A 26,541-nucleotide genomic window follows, 5' to 3' on the forward strand; every position below is an offset into this window, starting at 1 on the left:
CTAGATCAGTGTCTCCCAACCTGGGGTCCGGGGCCCCCCGGGGGGGGGCGCCAAAGATCTCTGGGGGGGGGGGCGCGAAACTTTGTCTGCTTTGAAATTATGCAGTTGTAAAAATTATATTTGCGAATGAGTCATTCAAAAGACATTGTTAGGAATAATTTATGTGTTTTTTTTGTGTTTTTTATACACTGGTGACAAACACAGGAAATTATTTCATTCCTTATTATTATATCATTACTCAACATTTAATCTACTCCGACAGGTTGTTAAAGGAAAAATGTTAAAAAATGTTGGTCTCATATTAAAAGAGACATTTTTCAGAAATATTTTTATGTCCTTTTGTGTGTATTTTATACATTGGTGACATTGGAGAAAAACAAAGTCATATGTATACATAGTAAACCAAAGAGAAATGTATAAAAAAAACATAATTAATGTTCATTTTTTCAATTAAAGACTATTTTGGTGCTAGTACATACGGGTCGGGGGGCCTGGCTGGTCTTAGACACAAGTAGGGGGGGCTCCAAGGAAAAAAGGTTGGGAACCACTGGGCTAGACAATGGTACTGACTGATATCAGCTATCAAATCCTTGGAACCATTATCAGACTCAACACTGACACAGTGGGTCCTGGGTTTCTCCTGGTGTGTGACATGTGTAGGCAGTTCCTGAAGGATGAAGGAACTGATATCACCGACTGGCCCCCATGCTCACCTGACCTTCAATAGCACACCCCTGGGACTCTATGTTTCAATCCATCCGACACAGCCAGGTTGCCCCTCAGATGCGCTGCTCCAGATCTGGGAGGAGATACCCCAGAACACCATTGCCCCTTTTCCATTATACAGTTCTCGACTCGACTCGCCTCAACTTTTCTCACCTCAGTTGTTTTCCATTACAATTCAGTACCACCTCAATGTAGGTGGGGCCGTCATGGCCAAGTGAAGGGACAGGATTAAATAAGCGTTCTGCTTCCTCCTGTTCCCTCTCGAACACATTGTTTTGATTTGTGTTTTACTTTTGAATGAGACTGTTAAATTGTTTTGCTTTTATTTTTTTTATTCTGATGCTTTTAATTTGATTGGGTTTTGTTGTGTTCGAGACAAAGCCAATAAATAAATAAAAAATAAATAAAACAAGTGGCCAGAAATGCGTTGCTCCATCGAGTTCCCCTCTGGATACATTTGAGAAGGTGCAAAAAAAAAGGAGATACTAACTGGTACTATGATCTAGTGGAAAACACTGTGGAAAACAGATTAGAGTCGACTGGAGACAGCAAAGTGCATGTGTGTGTAAAAGGAATTCAGGCAAGAAAGTTGGAAGTTGAACAGTATAACTTTAGTTTGTGCAGTTTTTTTTCTCTACAAAACAAAATTGTGTTCAATTTAAATGGATAATTGGTGTAAATGGCAGTAGTACAGAATGGGGCTAATAAATATACTACTTAACAGACATTACATAAGATTACATAATCCAAAATGAAAGAAACATGTTACTTTAGCCACTTTAAATTAATCAAAAAAAAAGAAATGATGTAGATCAGAGATTTAATTAAAACTAAAGGCTGATTTTCAATGACCAATTAGACTGAACCACTGACAGTTGCTCTATTAGTCCGAGACATATTGATATTGCTGTGCCTGTAGGACGCAGGATTATCCAAAGATTTTAGAAATTAGTATTAATTTATACCTGAATAGGAAAGTTACATTTTTAAATTTTGTTTTTCTATTACAGAACCTCCACTCAACTAAAGTAGCTGCCCTGGAAATGGAACACAAGAGCGCATAGTCTGCAAGAAGAGGAGTGCACCGATAAATGACAAGGGACACCCTGTCGCTGCCATACAAGGCGCTGTGGCACGGTATTTCAGGGGCGGTAATCCCACCATAACCCAAGAGCGATTTGATAAATTGATCTTAAACTTCATATGCATTCACTAGACACAGTGAAGACACCAGAGTACAGAAATTTATTCTGTGAAATCTTACCATCAAGACATCTGATTTGAAGAAGAACATTGGGAGGAATGCTTGATGAGGAGTATTCATCAATGAAAAGTGCTCTGTCTCAGGTTTTATGCAGTCAAAACAATGTATGTACCACATAGATACATGTTCAGAAAACAACCGAAGCTTCTTTGGGGTGACCATCCACTGGATGAACCAAGAAACCTTGAGCTTCTCCTCTGGGCCTTAACTTGTTGCAGAAGCATAGGATCATCATCACACATATGATATTTTAGCTGAGATTTTGGAACATGTACATAGAGATTTCAAAATAAAAGACAAATAGACAGCCATAGACTGTCACAGCCACAGACAATGGTTCAAATTATGTGAAGGCTTTCAGTGTCTTTGCAGGAGTTCAAAGAACCATACAAGACACAGAAGACGAGGAGGATGAGAGGGGACACCCTGTCTTCATTAATGTTACAGACATTTAAAAAGAAAAATGAGCAAGACTACAGTCTCCCACCTTATCAGCGGTGCACCTGCCACACACTTAACCTGGTTGCCACAAGAGACATTGGGGATGGTTTGACCCAATCAGAATACTTCAAAAAAATATCAAGGTCAAGAATTAGCAAATGCCAGGCACTATGGAACAAGCAACAAAGGAGCACACAAGCTTCAGACATCATCAAAGACGAGTTAGGATGCCAGGTGATAGTCCCTAGTCCAGGGGTCGGCAACCCGCGGCTCCAAAACCGCATGCGGCGCCGCCCTAGTGGCTCCTTGGAACTTTTTCAAAAATGTTTGACCTTTCTTCTTTCTTTTCCTTTTTTTCTTCTTTTTCCCTTTTTTCTTTTTTTCTCTTTTTTTCTTCTTTCTTTTTTTCTTTTTTCTTCTTTTTTTTCCTTTTTTCTCTTTTTCTTCCTTTTTCCTTTCCTTTTTAATCTCGACATTTCGACTTTTTTCTCAACATTTCGACTTTTTTCTCGACATTTCGACTTTTTCCTCGAAATTTTGACTTTTTTTTCTCAACATTTTGACTTTTTTCTCGAAGTGCATAATGAAAAAAAAATCTTCCTCCTCTAAATTATTATTTTTATTTTTCTCTTCTGCCTGGCCCTAATACTCTTCCATAGATTCGCGTAACAAAAATAGTCATGTGGAAAGACATTAACATGCTTTGCATTTGCAGCCCAGTTATAACTAATATAGATACATGCAGCATCTGTTGCCTTCATTCTAAGGCTTATACAAGACTTTTCATTTTTTAAGGGCTCCAGACATATTTGTTTTTTCTGTTTTTGGTACAATATGGCTCTTTCAACATGTTGGGTTGCCGACCCCTGCCCTAGTCCAACAAGATGGAGCTCCACTTACCATGCCATAGATCGCTTGTGAGGCTGTATCGTGACAAAGGAACCAGACCTTGATGAAACCTGTGAGAAGCTTCAGATTCCTCGCTTCAAGACAGCAAAACTCAACTTCATACAGGAGAAGTATGTTAAAGTAAATATTTACTTGATTTTGATATTTATGTAGAGTGACTGGTGTTCAGGTGCTTCAATCCATTCGTCTATGTGAAGATAAAGGTAACCACATACCTCTCAGTGATTTTTTTTTTAGTCGAGCAAGCTTGGAACAAGCCTATTAACTGAATATTAAACTACTACCACAATTGGGATGATGATGATGATGATGATGATGATGATATTTATTTATCTATGTTATTTTCTTTTTTTCTGTATCTTTCAGGTTATGGCCCGCCTGGCCAAGGCCCTTGATGTACTCCAGTCTGACAGAATGGCCTACGCTGGAGTTTTGATGCCAGCAATCTCAGTTCTCCTTGAGAGGATGGAGCATATGAAGAATGAGACCGGCCTACATCACTGTAAGCCCTTGGTGGATGCCGTCATCAAAGGGGTGAAGCAGAGGTTTGGTTACATTTTTCAAGACCCCAGGGTTGCTCAAAGCTTCTGCAACTCATCCCAAATTCAGATTGGCCTACATCCCCACTGAAACGAAAACTGGTGTCGTGTCAGACCTTAATGCAGAAGTAAACCTGCTTCAAACTCAATCTCCACGTGATCAAATGCAGGATGAGAACCAGAATGATGACAAAGATGAAGTCACTGAATACTTCCAATCCTTGAGAACAAAGAGTTCTAAATGAACTTGACAGCTACTTGCAATCAATTGAAACCAACCTCTGTTCCAAAATCTGCCAATGATGAGGAAGAACTGTGTGAAGTACAACACAGGAGTCCCTGCTAGTGCAGCTTGTGAACGACTCTTTAGTGTAGGGAAAGACATTTTCAGACCAAAGAGGAACCGCTTCTCTGATGAAAATTTTGAAAAGCTTCTGTTGTGTCATGTTTTTTGTGGTGATTACGGTATGTAAATGTTGGTCTTATTGAATTTAATTGAACTGATCTGATATGTTTGTTTCGCCGTTTCATGGATCACTAGATAGGAATGACTTGGAATGAAGTAAGTTTGATGTTTAAAAAAAAAAAAGCTTTGCTGTAGTTAAGCTATTTTTGTCATTTTATTGTAGCTGCATGCACTTATAACAAGATGATCGCATGATGGTGTCTTTTTAAAAGTAGCTTTCTTGTATAAAGGGACTGTTGTGTTGGGCTTTCTAATTTCTAATTTCTAGCATTGGCATAGCAGCACCTGTGTCCAACTGGACTCACAGCAGTCTGACCAGCAAAATTCCAGCTGTACCCTCATATGTGATTTTGTGCTTGTGTTGTTCTCTCAGATGTAAGTCACTTTGGATAAAAGCGTTTGCTAAATGACAGTAGTAGTAGTAGTAGTCATCATCATCGGCGGTCACTCGTGGTCGAGTATGACTGTCCTCCTTCCTGGTCCTTGTGGGTCTTCAGGTGGGCGTAGAGGCCGATCCTGGACCCAATTACTCTGGTGCAGTGTGGACAGGGGAAAGTCCACACTGTTCTGGGTTGGGCCTGTTTGGTGGAGGCTCTCTCCTTTCTGCGTCTGCGCTTGTCTTGTGCAGCATGGTGGAGGTCGTCGTTATATTGTGCAGCACCCTCACGGACAAGGTTTCTCCAGGTCGTCCTGTCTGTTGCCTTGTCTTCCCAGGATTTAAGGTTTATGTGACACTTCTTCAGGTTTGCCTTTATGTTGTCCTTGAACCTCTTCTTTTGACCTCCCGGCGCCCGTTTCCCTTCGGCAAGCTGGGAATAAAGGACTTGTTATGGGAGGCGAGAGTCAGGCATTTGGACTACATGACCAGTCCATCTAAGCTGGTTTTGGGCAATGGTGGCAGTGATGGTGGGCAGGCCAGCCTCCTCCAGGACGCTGGTATTGGTGCGTCGGTCCTCCCAGTTGATCCTGAGGATTTTCCGGAGGCATCGCTGATGGTAGGTTTCGAGTGCCTTTAAGTGCCTGCTGTAGGTGGTCCAGGCTTCTGACCCATACAGAAGGGTGGGGAGCACCACAGCTTTGTAGACCAGGATTTTGGTCTTTCCTTGGAGGTCGCGATTCTCGAAGACTCGCTTCCTTAGCCTTGAAAAGGCCCCACTGGCACAGCCGAGGCGATGATTAATTTCGTCATCAATGATGGCTTTAGATGACAGGAGGCTGCCGAGATATGGGAAGTGATCCACATTTTCCAGTCGGACGTTGTCAATTGAGATGTTTGGGGGGAGGACAGGTGCACTGCTGCTTGGTGGTGGTTGGTGGAGGATTTGTGTCTTTTTTATATTGATGGCTAGGCCAAGCTGTTTGTATGCCTTTGCGAAGGCAGAGAGAATACACTGTAGGTCCTCTTCCGAGAGGGCTACAAGGGCATTATCGTCCGCATACTGCAGCTCCATGATGGATATGGTGGTGGTCAGACCTTTAGCCCTGAATCTATTGATGTTAAGGAGTTGGCCGTCGGTTCTGTACATGATTTTGACTCCCTGGGGCAGATGCATGCTTGCGAGGTGGAGGATAGCAGCAACAAAGATGGAGAATAGTGTTGGAGCGATAACGTACATAGCTGTCACGTTTTGGATTAAAAAATACGGGAAATTTTCCACTGCTGGCCCGACTGAGGTCCAGTATCGTACATTTTAAGATAAATTTACGAGAAATCCAAAATAACTCCCTTTCAACCACTTACAAACCAAGCGCGGCGTCAGGAGTGGGCCAGACGGGCCTGGGCCCACCCACTTTTATTACTGGCCCACTCTAAATGACTGACAGAATTTCTAATTTAAAATTATTCTAATTATTAAAATTAACATTTGAATAGACAATAAAGACTAAAACGTAATGTTATGAGGCGCCAGGCGGATGGTGGGCAGATGGTGGATTTAAAACTGATGCTATATAGCTACAGATAAACATGGCACAACAGACGTCGCTTTTCAAGTTCGTTAAAAGACTTCGAACAGAAGCGTCAGAGTCCTCGACTGCCTCTATGTCCTCATCACAAGTGTCTCCAGTGCTGCAGCAATGTGTTAACAAAACCTAAATAATATTGTCTAACTGCTGGAATGATTTTCAAACTAATCTACGTTTTGTGAGATTATAGCCTACTATTGATGGATGCTGGTGCTATTTGCATGATTTGTGGTTCATTTTTTGGTTAGTGAGGTGTGCTGTTAACCATTTGTTACCTTATACTACTAAGCCTACTGGTTTTCTTGTGTTTGAGATATTTTATTAAGAAGGTCAAACGTGAATGAAATGTATCACTGACAAAGAGTTGGAAATAAATACGCCAACTGTAATTAAAGCATTTGGCTTTTCATGCATTTTTATTCAGGACCGGACCCTCCGGGTCCGTCAGATCAGTGAATAACTAACACACACACACACACACACGCAAAAATAATCACTTTTTCTCTATGACTATCTCATTCATTCGTTTCACTGAGATTTTAAGTCTATTTAGTAAATACCATTCTATTTGAATGACATTAACTTTTAACCGGAGAGAGAGCTGCACACTGTGCTGTCAAAGCTCTTCACAACTGCTCGTGTCTCAACATTAACGGTGTTTGCTTTCATGCACTACAGTACATAGACAATCAGGTTGGGCAGGAATAATTTTCAGCTCTATGTTTTCTTGACTGTTAGTGTTAACTTCTGTAATTAAAGCCCACCCAAAATTACGTTGGCCCACCCAGAATTGACATCCTGGCGACGCGTCTGTTACAAACTACAATTACGTGCTCAGAATCTGATAGGCCGACCTTTGTTGACACTGAGATGCTTTGGACATTCATATGTATGTAATTCCTATAATAAAGTCTAAATGAAAATACAAAAGGGATTTAAAGCACATTTATTTATTTTAAATATTTTCAGTTTATAGCCTATACACATTGATTGTCTTTGCTGTCGCTTTTTTTGGGCAGAAATGTCTTCTCTCTCGTTACATCCATCCATCTCTGATTTGTTCACGTTGTTGCCACTAACCTCGCGAGAACAGGCTACAGCAGGTGGCAGAACTACAGGCTACAGCGAGGCTAGTGACAATTCAGTTTGCAGTTTAAAAATTATTATATTATAAAGCGGGAAATTTACGGGGAAATACTAATACGAGAGGACGGAGGGAAAGAGGGGTAAAATACGGTAGTTTCCCGACCAAAACGGGAGACTTGACAGGTATGGTAGTGGTACTTTATATATTTACTTAAACAGCTTCTCTTGATTTTTATATTCAAGAAATAATGTTGAAGTTTTCTAGTGTAAACGCTAAGCGAACAGTTTTTCTTAAAAGTGACCTATTATGGCATCTAATACCTATTTTAAACAGGCCTTGAATGTCTTAAAAACAAGCTTTTGATTTTTTTTGCTAAATAAATTAGAAATTCAGCCTCTGAGCCATGTCTTTATCATCACATTCTCTAACCTCATTATCTATGCGGGATTCTGAGGGGGCGGGGAGGCTATGATAATGAGGCACTGTGCTGATTGGCTGCCTGAATGACAGATTTTTTTTCTTCTTATTGAACACAATAAAACAACAGAACAGTAATTAAACAACTTCTCGTAAGGATGATAGTATACTTAGTAGACATAATATGAGATGCTGTCAAATATAGAGCTATATAGAAAAAACAATTAACTATATATTGAGATAAAAGACAAACAGGGGTTTTTATGAAGTGCAAACTATAAAAGTATCACAGTATTTAAAATCAGGCAAACAAAAGTGCCAAAAAGAAGAGCAAGGACTGAGGCATGCATCAAAAAAGCAGAAAACAAGATATATTGTCACAAATCTTTTTAGCCATTTTGTTGGAGTCTATTTTTCTTAGGGATAAGAAGAATCATTTAAAATCATTTAAAAACCAATCAAAGGAGGGTTTGCTATTCTTCCACTTACTACAATGAATATGATATTTACCCATGAGAATAACTATATTTATTATTTCAGATACTTCAAGTTATCTATATAGAAAAAAAATATGAGAGATATCAAAGACTTGTATGTCCTCTATTCTAAGTAGTAACCAGTTTCTCGGCCCGGCGGAGTTGTTGTTGTTGTTCCGGTGTTCTGCCAATCCTTGCTACCCGCCGAGAAATGCTACTTTGTGGTTCTGCGCATGCGCACAGTCGATTTTCAAAGTTTGATTGCCACGCCCATCATTTCTTGCACAATGTAAAATTGATAATATGGGATGTTGAGTATTTGATCCTTCATATAAATATAACTTCATAAGATGCTCAATATTCCTAATTTTAACACAGGGAGAAGATGCTCTTCCTGTTAGAGTTCTCATAAATGATATTCTCATAATATTACGACTTTATTCTCATAATATTACGAGTTTATTCTCATAATATTACGAGTTTATTCTCGTAATGTTACGACTTTATTCTCGTAATATTACGAGTTTATTTTCGTAATTTTATGACTTTATTCTCATAATATTACGACTTTATTTTATTACGACTTTATTCTCGTAATATTACGACTTTATTCTCATAATATTACGACTTTATTCTCATAAATTACGACTTTATTCTTGTAATGTTACGACTTTATTCTCGTAATGTTACGACTTTATTCTCGTAATATTACGACTTTATTCTCATAATATTACGACTTTATTCTCATACTATTACGACTTTATTCTATTACGACTTTATTCTCGCAACATTATGACTTTTTTTTCGTAATTTTACGACTTTATTCTCATAATATTACGACTTTATTTTATTACAACTTTGTTCTTGTAATATTACAACTTTATTCTCATAATATTACGACTTTATTCTCATAATATTATGACTTTATTCTATTACGACTTTATTCTCGCAACATTATGACTTTATTTTCGTAATTTTACGACTTTATTCTCATAATATTACGACTTTATTTTATTACAACTTTATTCTCGTAATATTATGACTTTATTCTCATAATATTACGACTTTATTCTCATAATATTATGACTTTATTCTATTACGACTTTATTCTTGCAACATTATGACTTTATTTTCGTAATTTTACAACTTTATTCTAATAATATTACTACTTTATTCTCGTAATTTCCAATTATTTTTTTTGGTCTTAGTTTGGCCCTAATACTCCGTGTCATTACCCGATGTGAGTTGCTACACGATTTGAGTCACACATGCGCAGTCGCGTCCATGCGCCACTTTTCGCTGTGCATTTCAGCAGGAAATCAGTCAGTGGAGAAGTAGAGAGTGTTGTCATTACCCGGTTATTGATTAAAATTAGCGACTTTCATTTTTTCCATCAGCTCCATGCCTACATGGAATCCGGAAAGTTTCATCCCAGTTTGGGAAAAGCTGACAAATGGAAGAGTACTCGTTCTATGAGTAATTACATCTTGAAAGGTAATTTGGCTATCATGCTTAGCTATGCTTGCTAAAAATAATATACATTTTTTTTGCATCAATACCCTTATATAGCATAACATTCCCTGTTTGACACGACTGCGCATGTGTGACTCAAATCTTTTTTTTTTTTTTTTTTTTCCTCTGTGTGACTCAAATCGGGTAGCGGCTCACATCGGGTAATGACACTCCGTCGTAGTTTTTCATAATAGTTCCCCTTTAAAAAAAAAACAAAAAAAAAAACTAAACAAAAAAGAACCAATTACAGAAGGCAAGCGAACCAGAAGCGTGAGTCAGCAGTTTTCGCAGAGCCGCGTGTGAGATCGGGAGCGCGCCCCGCCCACCGAGCCGCCGCGTCACGCATTCAAACCTCGGCCAGCGATCCCGGCTGGTCGCTCTCACACACTGCCGAGCGGAGGCAGCGAGAGGACCGAGCACAGAGCACAGCGCTGCCGACAGGCTGGACATCGTTCCGTGGCTCCCCCCGCGCACAGACCCCACTCCCGGGATCTTAACCATGTGGACCGAAGCCGGGAAGAAGCTTCTGCTTTTACATTTGCTGCTCGCGGAGCTCCGCTGCAATGAAGGTAATAAGGCTCTTGTTTGGCGGATGGTCGGGGGGAATCGACGCAGAGCCTACGCTGTAGGCTACGGCGTAGGCTATGCGTAGGCTCTGCGTTGGTGTAACGCGGAAGCATAAATCAGCCTTGATACGGCTGAAAACATCACAGGTGGGAAGAGGTGACAATGAGGAAGAAAGGATCGCACACATGCAGCTGCAGCTGATGTCTGGCTGGGAAACAGCGGTGTGATCACAAAGAGCTGGCTTCATAATTGCACGCTGATGCTTTTTCCAGTTGCAGTTCAATAACCATTAAACACATCTATCCGCCTGTGCAGATTGTTCGTGTTTAAGTGGTGGTAAGGCGGTCTCTGTCGCACTGATGGCAACCCACAGAAACAACGTGTTTGCATGTTGTAATATTGATCCAAGTTACTGTAACTGTTTAGAAACACCTACACAACAACTCCCACTCTCAAAGCCTTGTTTTTACTCTAAAAAACAACCAACCAACCATTTCTTTGAATAGATCAGGTAACTTCTTGATTTCCTGAGATTATAGTTTCACCCTTAAAGTGACCCACAGTGTTTAAGTGTCCACCTTGAGTGTAATTGTTTCCTTCTGTTATTCACATTCTTTTTTTTGTGATCAATGTTTTTATTTATTTTTCATGATTTTTTTCAACTATGGCATCCACAATGATGCTAAACAAACATTAACAGATATTCTCACCCCCTTCCAAACCGATTAAAACAATTGATCATAAAGAAAAACAGAAAAAAAGATAATAGAATCAGAATCAGAAAGGGGGTTTATTGCCAAGTTTGTCAACACACACAAGGAATTTGTTGTGGTGATTGATGCAATACAGTAAGAATTAAAAAAAAAAAATATATATATATATGGAGATAAACTGAGAGATAGAATAAAGGACAAAATAAAACAAAGGCAAAACATAATAATATCAAAAACTGGACAAGGATTTATTCACATTCTCTCTGATGTGTTTTATTCTGCTAAACCAGGAGAAACCATTCACGGTCTGCTTTCCTTTTGACAACACAGGAACTCATACTGAGTCGGAGTGTGAAACTGGGCAGTTTCAGTGCAAGAACGGCCGATGCATCCCCACCCTCTGGAGATGTGATGATGACGACGACTGCACGGACAACAGCGACGAGGAGAACTGTCGTAAGTGTCCCCCAGTCTGCTACAATGGGAGTTATTGTCAAAACAAAGGATTTAAGTTGACATACTTATCTCTACGAAGCGTGTGCCATATTCAGCTGATTACATGAACTCTTGAATGAACTCAGGCTGACGATAATCTTCTAATCATTTTGCTTTGGGACCCCTTGTAATCCCACTTTGGGTTTCTGCAGACGTGAGTACAGAAATCCTGGATCAGAGTCACATGGCCCCTGGGATTTTTTTGTGAATACTTACCTAGTTTCACACCATTTGGGATTGCTGTCGGGGTAGAATCCTGCTGTACAATGCCCTGATGCTTTGAGTGAATGGGAAGACAGCTTCACAGATTGTGTCGTGTCTGAAACTTAAGTGTTCAAAAGCTGTTCGGTGCAGTTTTCTCGCTTTGGCTCATCACTGTCTGGCTGCTTTTTTTGTGTTTCTCGCCTCTACCTCTGTAGACAGATTGTTTGTTTGAAACTGGACTTCACCATCCAGATTTGTATTTTATATATATATATATATATATATATATATATATATATATATATATATATATATATATATATATATATATATATATATATATATGTGTGTGTACATACATACATACATACATACACACACATATAACACATGCATAACGATTCAGCGTGTTTCACCAAAGTGTTCAAAAAAAAAAGAGCCATAATAGATACTTTAATGACATTGAAGGGACGATCAGCTGGGTAATCGCGGCGTGATCATTAATTTGTCATAGTTGTAATTGTGAGAACGGTTGGATTAGTGGCCAATTGATTCATGGCTGGGGAGCAGCGTGCTAAGCACATGATTCTGTCATCTCTGGCCGCGACGCCGAGCTCCCCGCAGGAATGTCACGACAATTACAATCACGTCTCATTGACTTAAGAGATTCATCGGGATTATTGGACATTTAGTGGGCACCACTTGATGAGCGGAGGAATTAGAGTTTAATGAGCTCGCCTTCGCTCTAACAGGTGTGGTTTCCCTTTGTCTGGCGGAAAGGATGTAAAAATGTCATTCACGCGGCGAGGTCACAGACTGCTCCTTCAGAACTGTGGTTTGGGTTGTCCTTCCCTCTCCACTGCTGTTGCTCTGTTTTCATTTACTTTGCAGTCTGTTTTTTTTTTTTTTATTATTTTGCGAGCTTCAGCCCTTAGCCATTTGTTGACTTTTTCTAAAATGCTTCCCCGTTTCCTGGGCTTTGTAGTGTCCATTAAGGGGTTTCTTCTCCTCTCTGATTTATTTATTTGTTTTTTGAATCTTTTATTATCACCTTGGCAGTGCCAATGGCAAAGGAAAAAAAAAAAAAAAGGTTAAGCCCACTCATCTTCCTCGCGCAGAGCATCAGCTGACAGGTTGGTTGGAGATACATCCAACAGCATGACTCTGGTTGCTGGAGCGAGGCTCAGCGGCTGGCAGCGCGCCAGCCCTTCCAACAGATGCCAGCGCTGCCACCGCGCGCCTTCCCCATAACCAAATATCACCAGCAGGAGCCCTGCAGACGGGGGGAGAGAAGGGAGGAGGAGGAGAAAAGATGAGACAGATTTGTCTGAGTGGAGCAGGAGGGTTTGGAAGGGTGCGGGGAAGCAAGAACAGATTATTTTGGAGAGTGTGCAGGTGAGCTATAAACGACGGGGGGCGCGGGTCATTTAAAGTAACGGCACCCTTTTTCCACAAAAAGCCCAGCCAGATCAGGGTGGACCCTGCAAAATGTTCGGTGACGGCTGGGATAGGCTCCACATTTGTCCGTTTATAGATTATCTTTTGAGTTTGCACAACATTAATGTTTATTCTTCAAGTAATTGGAATAGGACTAATATCAGCGCTAGGATTGATGGCCAAACTGTCTTTGGTTCAATGGGTCAAAGCTAAAAAGAGCCATGATATTCGGGAAACATGTGATTTTATTATTGAAATATATGTTGATATGACTTATAGAAACAAATACCCAAGTGTTTGATGTTTGTCTTACCTCTTTGTTGCTAACTTAGCCCCCAGATGATATCTAGTGTATTTAGATTATAAAAAAAGAAAAAGTTTTATTTGTATGACAGAAACATGGTTTTATTTAAAAAAAAAAAAGGGACAATAAAAAATGCTTCTGGCAGGAACAGCTACAGTGGGAACCAAGTCCGTTACAAGGAAACAAGGATCAATCAGTTCAGTGGAAAACCTTCATGCTCCCTTGAAAATATGTTTTGTGTTACTGTGGAGAATTCTGGTTAAGATAATCCAATAAAGAAGAAGTAAAACAAGAGAAAACAAAAGAACGGGAGCAGTGCTCATCTGATTGGCCAGAAATATATGTTTGACATTCATCAACGCACAACATCAACACTTAGAAATATAAAATAAATGCGTAAAATGTATCGTTGAATGATACATTTTTGGATAAATTCAGCACCCTAAATTACTTAACAGGCATTTCAGTAAGCTCTTTAATTGTGGCTAAATGCAGGACATTTTTTGCAAGGCTTCAAGTCATTAGCTGTTACTCATTTTTTTAGATTCAGACTAGATAGATAGTGATTCTTCTCAAAACTCAAGTCTGAACAAATGTCATATGTCCTGCTATTAGCTTGAATATATTTGAATGCCTACAGCAATCCAATGTTACTGTTAAACGCAGCACTTTTATAAATGTCCTCTTAGTGCATTTTTAAACGGTAGGATGTGAACCGCTCCCCGTGAGTTTTCCCGTGCGGTGCGGCACACGTTTCTCAATGTCCTGCAACTTGGAACTTGGTCTTTTGTCTCTACTTACTGTACATCAAACTTGTCTTCTCAAGTAGCGTCAGTTTTGCACGTACATCTTGCTATCTTCCCAGTGATGCCGTGTTTCTGAGCTTCTGGAAAGACAAGCACAGCCATGGGCAGACATCAGACGGTGTACGATGTGCAGTCACAGGAATCTGCAGAGCTTCTCTGACTTGCCCAAACTTCTGCTGCCTCTTTGGGCGTGAGATTGAATGTTTGCTGTCATGGAAATGTACGGCAGCTGCTTTTGCCAAAGTCGACAAACAGCCTTGTCTTTCCAATTTCCAATGAACCCAAAAATACTTCAACATGCAGCATTTTGTAGATGGTTCGGGGTCATAATTGTCAGCCACTTTGCTTTCTATTTGAGTTCCTACCGCTGGGTCGCACTAGAGCAGCAAAATGCAGCACTTCTAACACAACGCTGCGGTGACTTTAGATTTCAACTGGGGTACTTATAGTCATGAATTTTAAATATCATGTTTCAACAAATGTTGGTCGAAACATGTCAAAAATATCATTGGCGTCAGTGTAAAATGGAGACGCCAGATTTGGTATCGTCCAAAGCGATCCAGTTCATTCAGCAGGTGAACCCGCGTTCAGGATGAAATTAAACCGATGTCGATGCGAAGTCTCCAGGATGTGAAACGCATCAGTTTCCAGGTGGAGGGTTGTCACCTTCAGGCTGATTCGGTGTCAAGTATTTCCCGGAGAATGTATCCAGGAACGTTTTTGCGATTGTTAAAAAAAGACAAGGCGTCGCACCCAGACAGGCCAAACATGTAATTTTAAGGAGCGTCCTCACATTCAGCCCGCGGTACCTGTCAGACACCTCAGCCCCTTGCAGCCATAACAACCCACACCTGTAGCGAGTTTTCTGAACTGTCACATCTGCCAGATAACCCAGGCGGTGGGCATGCTCAAAGTGACCTTTTTAATTTCTTTCTTTTTTTCTCAGGAAAATGTGGCTAATCGCTCTCCGAATGGGTGTAAATATAATTTTGGAGATTATTCTCCGTTAAGCCAGAAATAAAAGTTGGGAACAGCAGGCTTTGAGTAAGCAGTTTTGACAGTTTTTTACAGTTTGATAAGCAGCCTTTCACTGGTAGACATGTTCCCCTCAACAGTTCAGATCCAAAAATACTTCCACGTGCTGCTTCGAAGTGTTTATGTCTTGATTGTCTTCTCAGGGCAGTTTTGCTCGCTTGTATCGTTTGCGATTGTAACAAATGACATTAGTTCTTCGGGTCAGTAACTCCACACAGTTGGTCAAGCTAAATGTGAATTTTCCACCTGCTGGATCTCAAGCAGCTATTTATTTTAAATGTACCCCTTTTAAACCACTGATCCGCATGTAAAAACACCGGCTATGACATGATGCAATCCCAATCATTCAATAGCCTCATCAGCCATGTTTTTGCAGAGGCATCTCGCAGCATCAACACTCCCTTATTATCCTCTTTCCAGCAGTTGCATTAGAGTACATCTGGCTAGATTGGCTTATCGTTTTGCGCCTGTCTCTGAAATCTTTGATTCTCTCCTCCTCCTCCTCCTCCTCCTCCTCCTGCTCCTCTCCTCTCCTCTGCTTCCTTCTCAACATGCCTCTTGGTTGATTCAGCTCTTGTTGCCCTGGGAGACGGTGAAGTGGTGATGGTGGCGATGGTTGGGTATTGTGTAGATGCATACTTTTCATTGTAGTGAAAACAACACTCCTGCATACATATATGTATGTGTGCATGAACACTGCAGCTCTCCATCTCTCTCTGTGACCTATATTTTTATGTTGTGGAATCCACAAAAAAGAAAAAAAAAAGGCCTTATCATTCTTACAGAGGATTTAAGTGGATTTAAACATGCCTAATCCAAAGTGCTAGTATAGAATCAGTAGCTATCTGAAGCTCGTGTTAGCTTTCAGTTGTTATCCCTCGTTCAGGTTTGTGCAGAGTGTTCAGCTCCTAATGGCCTTGGACATGCGGCTTTGTTAAAACTGAGGTCATTAGTCTTTTAATATTTATTTATTTTTATGTGACTGTGAAAAATGTACTGCCCACCCTCTCGGTGACCTCTTGCCTGCTGCATCGGTGGCTTAATGCATGCTGTGCTGGAAAACACCAACTCAAATACCACATCTCAAGTCTTTGAAGAAAAATAGTTTTCTCACTTCATTCAAGGCTCGAGATTTAAAGCGGTTACAAGCAGTGGGGAACAGACACAGACACATACGGGTGGGAAGAAACATCATTGTTGAGCTGGTGTGTGTGTGCATGCTCATGTGTGTTTGTGTGTCGCAGCAGGACAATGAGTCTGAACAGGTCTGGGAAGGGGAGCGTCTCCTTCCACGGTCTGAGACCAGCTTCCCATAGAGGAGACATCACAACACATTTCACGCTGCTGCCATGGGGGGGGTGTGTGTGTGTGTGTGAGATCAGCCTCTTTCTATCTCTCTCACACACACACACACACACATACAGATGATGGAGTAATAAGAGTCTCAGGAGAAGCTTTTTAGGCATGAAAGGCCCTGTGTTGATAAGCTCACAAACACACATCCTGGTCACCTGCTGACACACACATGTGCACACACTTCCCCCTCTGACAGCAGGGGGTCAGATTTAATAGGAATATAAGGTCAGGGGGACCTTAATTACACACACACACTGCTACTGTATTCCAAACCTGCTTTTAAACACACATGCAGTATATTTTATTAATGGATAAGACAGACAGACATGGAGAGTTTAATGACATCCGATTTGATATTTTGAGTTTCCTGTATTGGATTAAGGGCTCACGTGTTCTGAACAGACATCGAGAACCAGATGCATCGAAAAGCTCCCCGCCGTGTCTCCTCATGTCATCAACATCTGGCCAGAAACACAACGCATGAACACGCCACAAAGACGACATCCAGCCGCTAACTGGTACCTGCAGTCTCCGCCTGCAGGACGTAGCTTCACTGGGAGGATGAGCCGTAGTCGGTAGTGTTTCCGATATGATCAAAGATATAAACAATGTTTAAAAGGAATGTTTATATCTTGTCATTTTTGGAGTTTTTACACAGTGAGGTGTGTTTTTAATTGGAGGGATCTGATCGAATATTGGCGGGCAGATGCTCACAGAATTGACTGCTGTGGTATTGCAATGATGGCAGAAGTCTGAAAAACGAAACAGAAACAAACAGATTTTTGTAAGTCTTTGTGGCTTTAGTGGCCTGTTGGCAGCATTCAGACAGGAAGACAGGAAATGGGTGGGGGCATGCAGCTAACGGGCGTCACACAGGGACTTGAACCAGCTGGTGCTGGTTCAGGTGTAGTCTCAGTACCAAGGCCGCCTGCTCAGGAACTGGATTTTGTTATTACTAAGCTTTCTATAGTTGTTGCGCTTTTCTTTAAAAAAATTATGTAAAAACTTGTACTGCTTTATTTATCATGTTTAGATAAAACATTGTTGTTTCCTTAAACTTAATTGAGGGTCTGATAATACAGATTTTTTTGTTTTCTTTCTCTCTCAATTTAGTTTCAGATATTCAAATTGGAAACTTCAAAAGAAAAAAGAAAATCTTTGGATGCATTTAACTTGAAAGCATTTTTGCGTTGACCCGGAAGGTTGCTGGATCGATCCCGGGTGCTGTCACGTCCAGTGTGTTTGGGAAAAACACTAAACTCCACATCAGCACCAGTCTTTCATTGTGGCGGTCGCAAGCCCGGATAAATGGGGAGGGGGAGCAAATCAATACGGGGAGCACGATGGCAACGCCAACATGTTTAGCATTAATGTCCTTAGACTAAATATTATATTATTATTTTACATGTCTATTGTTCAAGTATCTAAAAAAGAATAAAGAAGGCATTTCTTGTGGTTTATGAACAGTCAATCACAGTGAACTCTCTAAATATGACCATATAACCAGTCCGAGGGATAAAACCCTGTTAAACCAGGATGAGAGAAAAGATCCGAACAGCTTGTTAGTTTGTTGGATGTCAGCAGGAGATTAAAAACATTTCCCAAGTTAGGAAATGCTAAAAAATCTGGCAGTCCTGAAGGTATGTATTAAGGCTGAACAAAGAACTTGGTGGATTTCTACTAAAAGATTAAACATCTGCCAGCAAACAAAAACGCAGAGGAATTACAAACATGTACTGTAAGTTTAAAGCTCGGGCTGCTCCTGCTGGAGCCTCAAGATGAAATCTTCCTTATTTCAGCATCTATATTTAGGCTTTGTTAATATTCTTTAATTATTCATCATCACGGCTGAATGAAACAATCTAAATATACAATATTAATAAAATATGGATGAAACTGCATTATTGATGCGCCCCCCCCCCCCATTGCTCCTATTACTGTATTAACACATTTTAAAAGTAAGAGCAAGTACTGGCAGCGGGGTGATCGCGGCTAAAAGATGAGCTCCGATGAGTTCAATATAAAACATAAACAAGAAGACAAATTGCCTTTGTCGCCCCGGACGGATGACAGGCCCAGAACGCGGCGGGTCGCGGCCCCTCGGATGGCTCGTAGCGCGCGGTGCACTAACGATACCTGATGTGCTGGATAGGTGTCGGTGCAGCGGAGCAAAACAAGCAGCGGGGTAATTTCAGCTGAGGTCAGTGTTGGCCTGAGGCGCTCTGCTCTGCGCCGACTCCATTTCCCCCTCCGTTTCCATCTGTTTGTCCGTTTTGTTCATTTCTTCGCCAACACCTCTCTCTTCCCTACCCGTATTGCCGTCCCCCTTGTCTCGTAGCGTTTATGTTATGAGTGTTTTGAAATGATGACTCCGCACTGGCAGGGAGAGGTGGAGAATTCAATCCGCCGTACGAGGACACGTAGGAGAATACTGCAGCTGCAGTGACGGGGAAAGAAAGCGAGACTGCGCTCTCCATTTCTGTGCTTCTAATCCAATTAGTGGTCGTCTCAGTGGGTGAAGATCTGCACAGTTGCAAGTGTGTGTCCAAAGGAGTTAGGATGGGAAGGGCTTGAGAGTTTGTACTCGCATCCACACGCAAATAAGAAAAAAAGAGAAGACGTTTCGATTCTCTTCATATTGATCTATTTGCTATAACGGCCCTTACCAAAAATAACGGCAACAATGAGGCTTTCGACCCAAGTGAGTCGTCTTTGGGGGGGTAAATGACAAAAGACAGGAGCAGAAAGGCGTGCTGAGATGTGAGGGGTAAGCTGGCGCTGGTGTTTAAACCCACATCCAGGCCGCGGAAACTCCCAAAAGCCCCAAACAAGGCGACCGGACTGCCTTTTCTTTTGTTCTTGGGAACTTTTCATCTTCTGTCCTGAAGATTCGTCGTTCGAAACCGTCAAGTCTGAACGACAAAGTTTGAACTCGAGTACAAAGGAAAAAGAAGTCCAGTCGCCTTGTTTCGAGCCTTCGAGAGATATGTAGATGGCATATAAAGAAAGCTCTTTTATTTCCATTTCAGGGTCTCCATTACTTACCGTTGTGTCATTTCCTCTGCTTTCATCCAGATCTTTAAGAGACTGCGCCACTTGCTTTCAGCTCACTTTGGAAGGTCTTTTCATCTTTAAGTTGACAGTGAATGTTCAATGGTGCGATTCGCTGTAACTTCAACAGCGACAGTAGAAAAGTTCATTTGAAGGTTTTTGCGGCTGCTGTTTGAAAGGTTTTCCTCATTTATTCCTTTTCTTTATCAGTGTCGGCCCCGTTCAGGGTCATGGGGGGGGCTGGAGTCATGTTTTATCTGTTTCTGAGGTGTAGTCTGGTACAGATAAACAAATATTCACGTGCAGTCCCAGTGTATCGGGTTCAGAGGTGGAAAAAGTACAAAAATATTGTACTTAAGTAAAAGTACAAATTTTCTGCTTGAAAATTACTTAAGTAAAAGTAAAAAGTACCCATTAAGAACATTACTTAAGTAAAAGTATAAAAGTACTTCAACTTAAATATAATAAAGTACATGGTGTAAAATGTACTTAAGTACAAAAGTAAAAAGTACAAAGTACAAAATTCAAAGTATAAAATTATTTTCAAAAGGATTGCAAAGAAATGAAGAATCCAAGAATTTGCTTACAACTCTAAATAATGGTGATATTATTCTGACCCCTTTAGCGTTTGTTTCCATTACCCCATTGTAATTTCTCCCTTTGCTCATCACTGCTGCTGTACCCCATTGACCCGCTGACAGGTCCACCCCCAGCCTGTAGTATGCAGTGACAACATTAAGCAACCCCAGCTGATAAAGGATGAGACTTTTGAACTTTTAAATGCCAAAACCACCTTAGAAGTGGTGGAATCAAAGAATGGTGCGCATGGACACGCGTCGGCTGCCGCTCAAGGCTGATTTATGGTTCTGTGTTACACCAACACAGGGCCCGTACCCTACAGCGAGGCTCTGCGTCGATTTAACGCGGAACCATAATTCAGGCTTCAGTCCTCATCGGTACTCGACGCGACGGCGGTTCCTCCGGCCTTCCGGCCCGCCTCTGCGGCGCAACTCTCCCGGGAGCTGCGGCTCCTTCTCGGTATATTCACGCGCCCCCCTTCCTTCCCGTCCGCCTCATGGTTCCGCGTTAAATCGACGCACACCTAACGCCGTAGGCTACGGCGTAGGGTGTGCGTCGCCGCGTACCCTACGCTGTAGTTCTGCGCCGGTGTAACGCGGAACCATAAATCAGCCCCCGCTGTGCTGTTCTTTAATTTGTAGCGAGTAACGACGTGTCCAATTTTAAATATAGCGGATTAAAAGTACAATTTTTTTCCTTGAAAATGTAACGAAGTAAAAGTAAAAGTACAGAAAAATCAAAGTATCAATAAAAGTACAAATTCTCAAATATCTTACTTAAGTACAATAACGAAGTACTTGTACTTCGTTACTTTACACCACTGATCGGGTTTAACACCTGGAGAACCTGAACGCGATGGCCCGGTTGTGCATCACGCACTGTGACGACAAGATCCCAGCAACATCCTGCTGGTGTTATCGTCATGGAGCTTTATTTTTATTTATTTTTTCGTTTATTTCGGCATGTTTATATAGACACATTTCATCTCCAGAACATTATACATTGCATACTCAGCACATGACGAAAAGGGTACGGGAGAAGCTGACGCTTATCAAAGTCCCGCCCCGTTCTATGTAAGATTCATGATCACATCAACAACAGAATTCAGTAAGATACATAGTTTACCACATAGCAATTTGTCTAATTTCATCCTTCACAGTCCAGATAGCATGTATGTTTGTACACGTGTCCAGTCCACTCATCCTGATCACCGTTCCTGTGATTTACTACTGTGTCCACTGTTCAGTTATTTTAATGTCCAAGCCTCTTTTTGCATGCAATCCACTTTGCAATGGAGGTGCGTGTGTCAATGCAGATTTTGATTAGTCGCCTTCCTCTGGCTCTCTAGCCGCCTTTGCCCCCTCCGCTCGTACTGACTTCATCTCCTCCCGAGCTTTGGACACCTCCGACCATACACTGGTCAGTCTCTCCTGGATGTCAGCGAGGCCAGAGAGCAGCTTTGCCTGATCAGCTCTCACTTTTCTCAACTTTTGTAGCATCCAGACCCCGCCAAGCCCTAGGATCACTAGGCCCACCGTCATGCCCGTGAATATATAGACGTCTTCCACGTCTTCTATATCCAACACCCCAAGACACACTACTTTCCACTTATTCCAGCTGTCCATGGTGTATCCCGCCAAGAATGTCCCATCTGGACAGGCCGGTTCCCTTGTCCCAGCACGCCGTGTAGAAAAAATCTTGTCAATAGCATTTACTGACCAGTTCAGAATCTCCATTCTTGATTTTATGTTCTGCTTGGTCGTGATATCTGCTGTGCTGTGATAGAGCTCAATGTCACACACACACATTTTATAGTGACTTTGTTTAGTCTCCATGTTTTGTTTCCATGCTAGGTGCTCCCGTGCTGAATTTCCCACATTGCCATTGTTTGTACGTGAGGATTAACGGTTTTAACTGCAAACATTCCTCCTCCGGCGTGATCAATGATGGAGAAACACCAAACCAAACTTGTTAGAGCTGTGACAGGAAAGAAAAGAAGTGGCTTAGTTTGAGGAACTTTGGAAAAAGTTATCAATGTTCTGAATGAAAATGTTGTGAGAAGTTACTTCATTTAGCAGCTGAATATTTATTTATTTTCACCTCTGTTGTCATTGTCTCCTCTCCTCGTCATAAACATCGACGGTGTACTCCCCTGTGTGTGTTCTGTCAGAATTAGCTCGTCTGTTTTCGACAGATTACCTGCTTTTGTTTGCTTACTTCGCAAAGTCACTTATTGTTCAAAGGCAAATTCCGATAACACTAAAATCCTATTTCCTCGCTGTGTTTACGTGTGCATATTTAGCTCTGTGTCGGCCGGGCTGCTCTGTTATGACTACCCACCCCCCTTCCTCAATCCGGTCGGCTCTGACGGGGTATCATGGCATTAATCCCCGACTCTGATTAAGAGAATATCTTCAGTGGGTTCCATTCGTATTATTTACATTTGCTTTAATCCTGCTTTTCACCTTCTGCTCTGCCGTCTGGTCCGTGAAGTCAGGGAGCGGCGTATGAAATGAAAAAGTAAGGATGCTGATGAATAAAACATGGCTAATACCAACGTGCTGGGCTGAAAAAAGAGATGTGGGACTTGTCAAAGTTTCAAGTCAAGTCAGACTCTGAAGATATTGTTTTCTTGACACTTTTGCGTTGTAGTTTATGTTCGCTCTGATGTCTTCTTGACTGATTCTCGACCACCTCCTACTCTTTTCTGTTCTCTCTCCATCTGTGCCTGTGATATACAATAAAGCGCTTGTTCATTCTGATTCATCACATCAATGCCACACACTGTTTTTCGTTTTTTTGTTGTTGTTGTGATGCAGCATTTTCTGGCCAAACGCCTGCTAACAGAGATAGAAGAAGGTTGTGAAACACTCGGAGAAGGAAAGGTGTCAAAAAGTCAATCTTTGAATCACATCTCAGCTTTATATGTCAGTATCATTATCATGAAAGACACCAAATAATGCTAAATGAACCCAAGATTGCATTTTTAATGAAAATACAGACAGAACAGCTTGTGGATAAGAAAATACTTGCAAATTGTCCAAATTTTTGTAATTATCATCATTCTTTTCCACAGTTTTTGTAGTTATTCCATCACCATTAACTTGGTAATGTTACTGTCACTTAAAGTGAGTTTTGTCAGGTGTCCTTTTTAATTACCCCCCCCCCCCCCCCAAAAAAAAAAAAAAATAAAAAACCAAGCCATTAATACAATTGCTCATGGATTGCTGCCATAACTGAAAATAGTATAATTAAACACCTTCTTATAAAAATTTCACAAAGAATTTCACTTTTTTTCCCCATTATGCCATAAATAAAGTAATAATTGACATAAATAATTACTCTCATGTCATTATGCTGTCAAGAGGCAGGCAAATGAGGTTGTTTTGTTTTTTCTTTATTGTCCCAAGAGAAATTATTCAAATTACATCCTGATGTTTCTGTGAGTATGTCTCTTTTAATGGCCTCATGTTATAAATGTGGACGATGATAATCTCAGAATGAAAAATAACTTTATCTTAACATTAATATTTAATAAACTGTAGTTGATAATATTACCACTAATGTGGTAACAAGCAACATCAAATAGACCATCTTCTTGTCTCCTTTATGGTGGTACGGCAACCTCTCTGTCTGCACACAGTTGACACGGAAGACAGATGTTTTACTTTGGATGAACACTTGTTTGTTATATTCTTTTAAGATGGTTATTTACTGAAGTCTGTAGAGATTCCTTTTATTCTACCACTGCAATCCACACCATCTACAAAAGTGTTCTTTTCATCCATATTCATTATAGAAAATATAAAAATGACTGGACAAACCCTCTGTAATGTCACCTTAGTAGGAATTGTGAGGTGAGGACCCAAATGCAGGAGCCGAGGCAGCTTATAAAATAAGTCCTTTCATTTGACTGAAAGCAAATGCAGGAATTCAAAAGAAACACAGAAGGCCTCCACTCGACAAAATGGTAGAGAGGTTAACGGACAGAATGGGAAAACAGACGGACTTGCAGGGGAAGACAAGACAATAAACAAGGACAGGACTGACGGGATACAGGTGGACCAGTCGAACCATCAGGGAAGATCGGACAAGGGAAGTCGAAAAAGAAACCAGACTTTTAAAATAAAACACTAAACAAGTCAAACACGAGACTAAAATCAGAAAACCCAAGAAAACACGGGAATAGAAAACAAACACCGTAGACCATGACATGGGTACAGGTTTCTGAAGAGGAGTTTGTTTTTCTTTTTACCTATAGACCCCAGTTATTCAAAAAAAATAACCAAATGAGGAACAAATGAGCCAGGCAGTCAGTTGGACCACACCCACCATACCTCATTTACGTTAGCTGTTCTAGCATAGCTTAGCTCGTGATAACTTGTGATGCTACTTATGCTACTGAGATGATGCTACTTAAACGAACTCTGAAACAGCATTTATCAGACACTAAACGGAGCTTCCTCGGCTATTTGTCGCTAGCATTGGAAAGCTGCTGACCGACCTGATAAAACTCGGAGACGACTATGGCGGTCTGTTGGTACAGCTAACATAAAAAAACAGGTTGCTTCTTCCATGTCGGTGGTAGTTTAGCAAGGCAGATGCACTCCATGCACCACCCGTGTTTTTGAGGATCCACAGAGCAGTTGCTAGTAGGGCTGGGGACCGATTCAAATGTCAAGAATCGATTCGATTCCGATTCTTAAGATTCAGAATCGATTATCAAGATTCGATTCGATTCCAATATTGATTTGGGTTAGTGTTATTAAAACTGTTTTTTGAGCTGTTGCATGAATTATATGACTGTAGTTATGCAAAATATTACTACTAGTATCATATTGAGATTAAACAGCAGGTATTGGCAGCTAATGATGCTGTAAGGACCAATCAGCTCCCAGAATGCTGATAGAACTGCTTTCAGAAACATCATGTGGGTCAGAATTATCAAACAGATCCAGGGCAGCAAACAGAGACGGATGAAATAGTTTTATTTTTTCCCACATTCCGTTTTTATTTGTTCCATTTTCGGTCTATTTTGGTTTTTAATTTTTGAGCATTTGGTTTTTAGCATTTTTTGCAAATGTAACCCCAAGACAGTATATAAAGTAATGAAATATAGACAATTTATGCAGTTATAACCTAACACTTTAAAGGTATGAAAACATTAAACATATTTAAAGGCAAAAACATGGCACCAGTTATTCTCGTGTCCAACAAAACATTCATTTTTTGGGGATAAACAAAAAAATAACAAAGTTGTAATGATGAAACCCCCCCCCCCCCCCCCCAAAAAAAAAAAAGAATCCAAAAAAAAAATCGATCTTTAGACATATGAATCGATTTTTAGGAATTAATATGAGAATCGATTTAGAATTGGGAAATAGATTTTTTCAACACAGGCCTAGTTGCTAGGCTAATGCCATCGTTATTGTAACACTGGCTCATGTGTTTCACTCGATGTGGTGCTCCTACCGTACTGTCCGGTCTGCACCGGAACTCTTCGGCAGTAGTGTACAGATTTGTGAAGCTGCATTAGGATCTTTGAAGTAAAACTGACATTTCAATGACAGATTACTGCCACGGTAAAGCATGCGTTGATATCTGTGTTTCTTATTTTACTGTCATCTATAAAGGAGCTGCATTCTTTCCTCTGTCTCTTTTTTTTTCTCTATTTGCTGTCTTTTCTCATTCTCTTTTTGGATGAAGTTGTTAATGCACCAGTAGATTACACACGCGGCATATCTCCGCCTGCACATTCCTCGCCAGCTTCTAAGCTTAGGAATGGGTATTTTACCTCGAGGGGATTTTGCTTTCCATTCGTAGCGGGATGTTGGGATGAGGTGTCAGAGGGGTGAGACATTCTTTGATGATATAGCTGCTGCTCGCTAATGCTGTTTATGAGAGAAAGAGACTGGTGTGACATGAAATCCTGCACTAACAGAGGCTGTATTTTTGGGCACATGCACATTACTGATGTAATATTTCTCTACCTGCTGTGTGCTTCATCATCATTCGCTGCTCGCACTGTGTCAAAACTAAGGAGCCCAAAGGAGATTAAAGAGTCGAGGGAATGGTGAAGGAAAGTCAGGGACAACTTTCTTTTACACTCGTACAATGGGGGAAAAAAAAAATGCCTTTTCATATTATTTGCAAAAATAAAACGGACAAAAGGTTCTTCCTCTTGGAGTTACA

At 40.9% G+C, this 26,541-nt stretch overlaps 1 protein-coding gene across 1 annotated transcript in view; it reads left to right on the top strand.

Moving 5' to 3' along the window:
• Positions 1-10,201: 10,201 nt before the first annotated feature.
• Positions 10,202-26,541, top strand: part of lrp8 (low density lipoprotein receptor-related protein 8, apolipoprotein e receptor) — a 210,945-nt gene continuing 194,605 nt past the window's right edge. Inside the window, exons 1-2 of the mRNA XM_061738682.1 lie at positions 10,202-10,371; positions 11,413-11,538. Coding sequence (XP_061594666.1) covers positions 10,302-10,371; positions 11,413-11,538 — 196 coding nt within the window. The 5' untranslated portion in view covers positions 10,202-10,301. The remainder of the gene's footprint in view (positions 10,372-11,412; positions 11,539-26,541) is intronic.

This window comes from Cololabis saira, chromosome 13 (assembly GCF_033807715.1).
Source record: "Cololabis saira isolate AMF1-May2022 chromosome 13, fColSai1.1, whole genome shotgun sequence".
NCBI classification, from domain to species: Eukaryota; Metazoa; Chordata; class Actinopteri; order Beloniformes; family Belonidae; genus Cololabis; species Cololabis saira.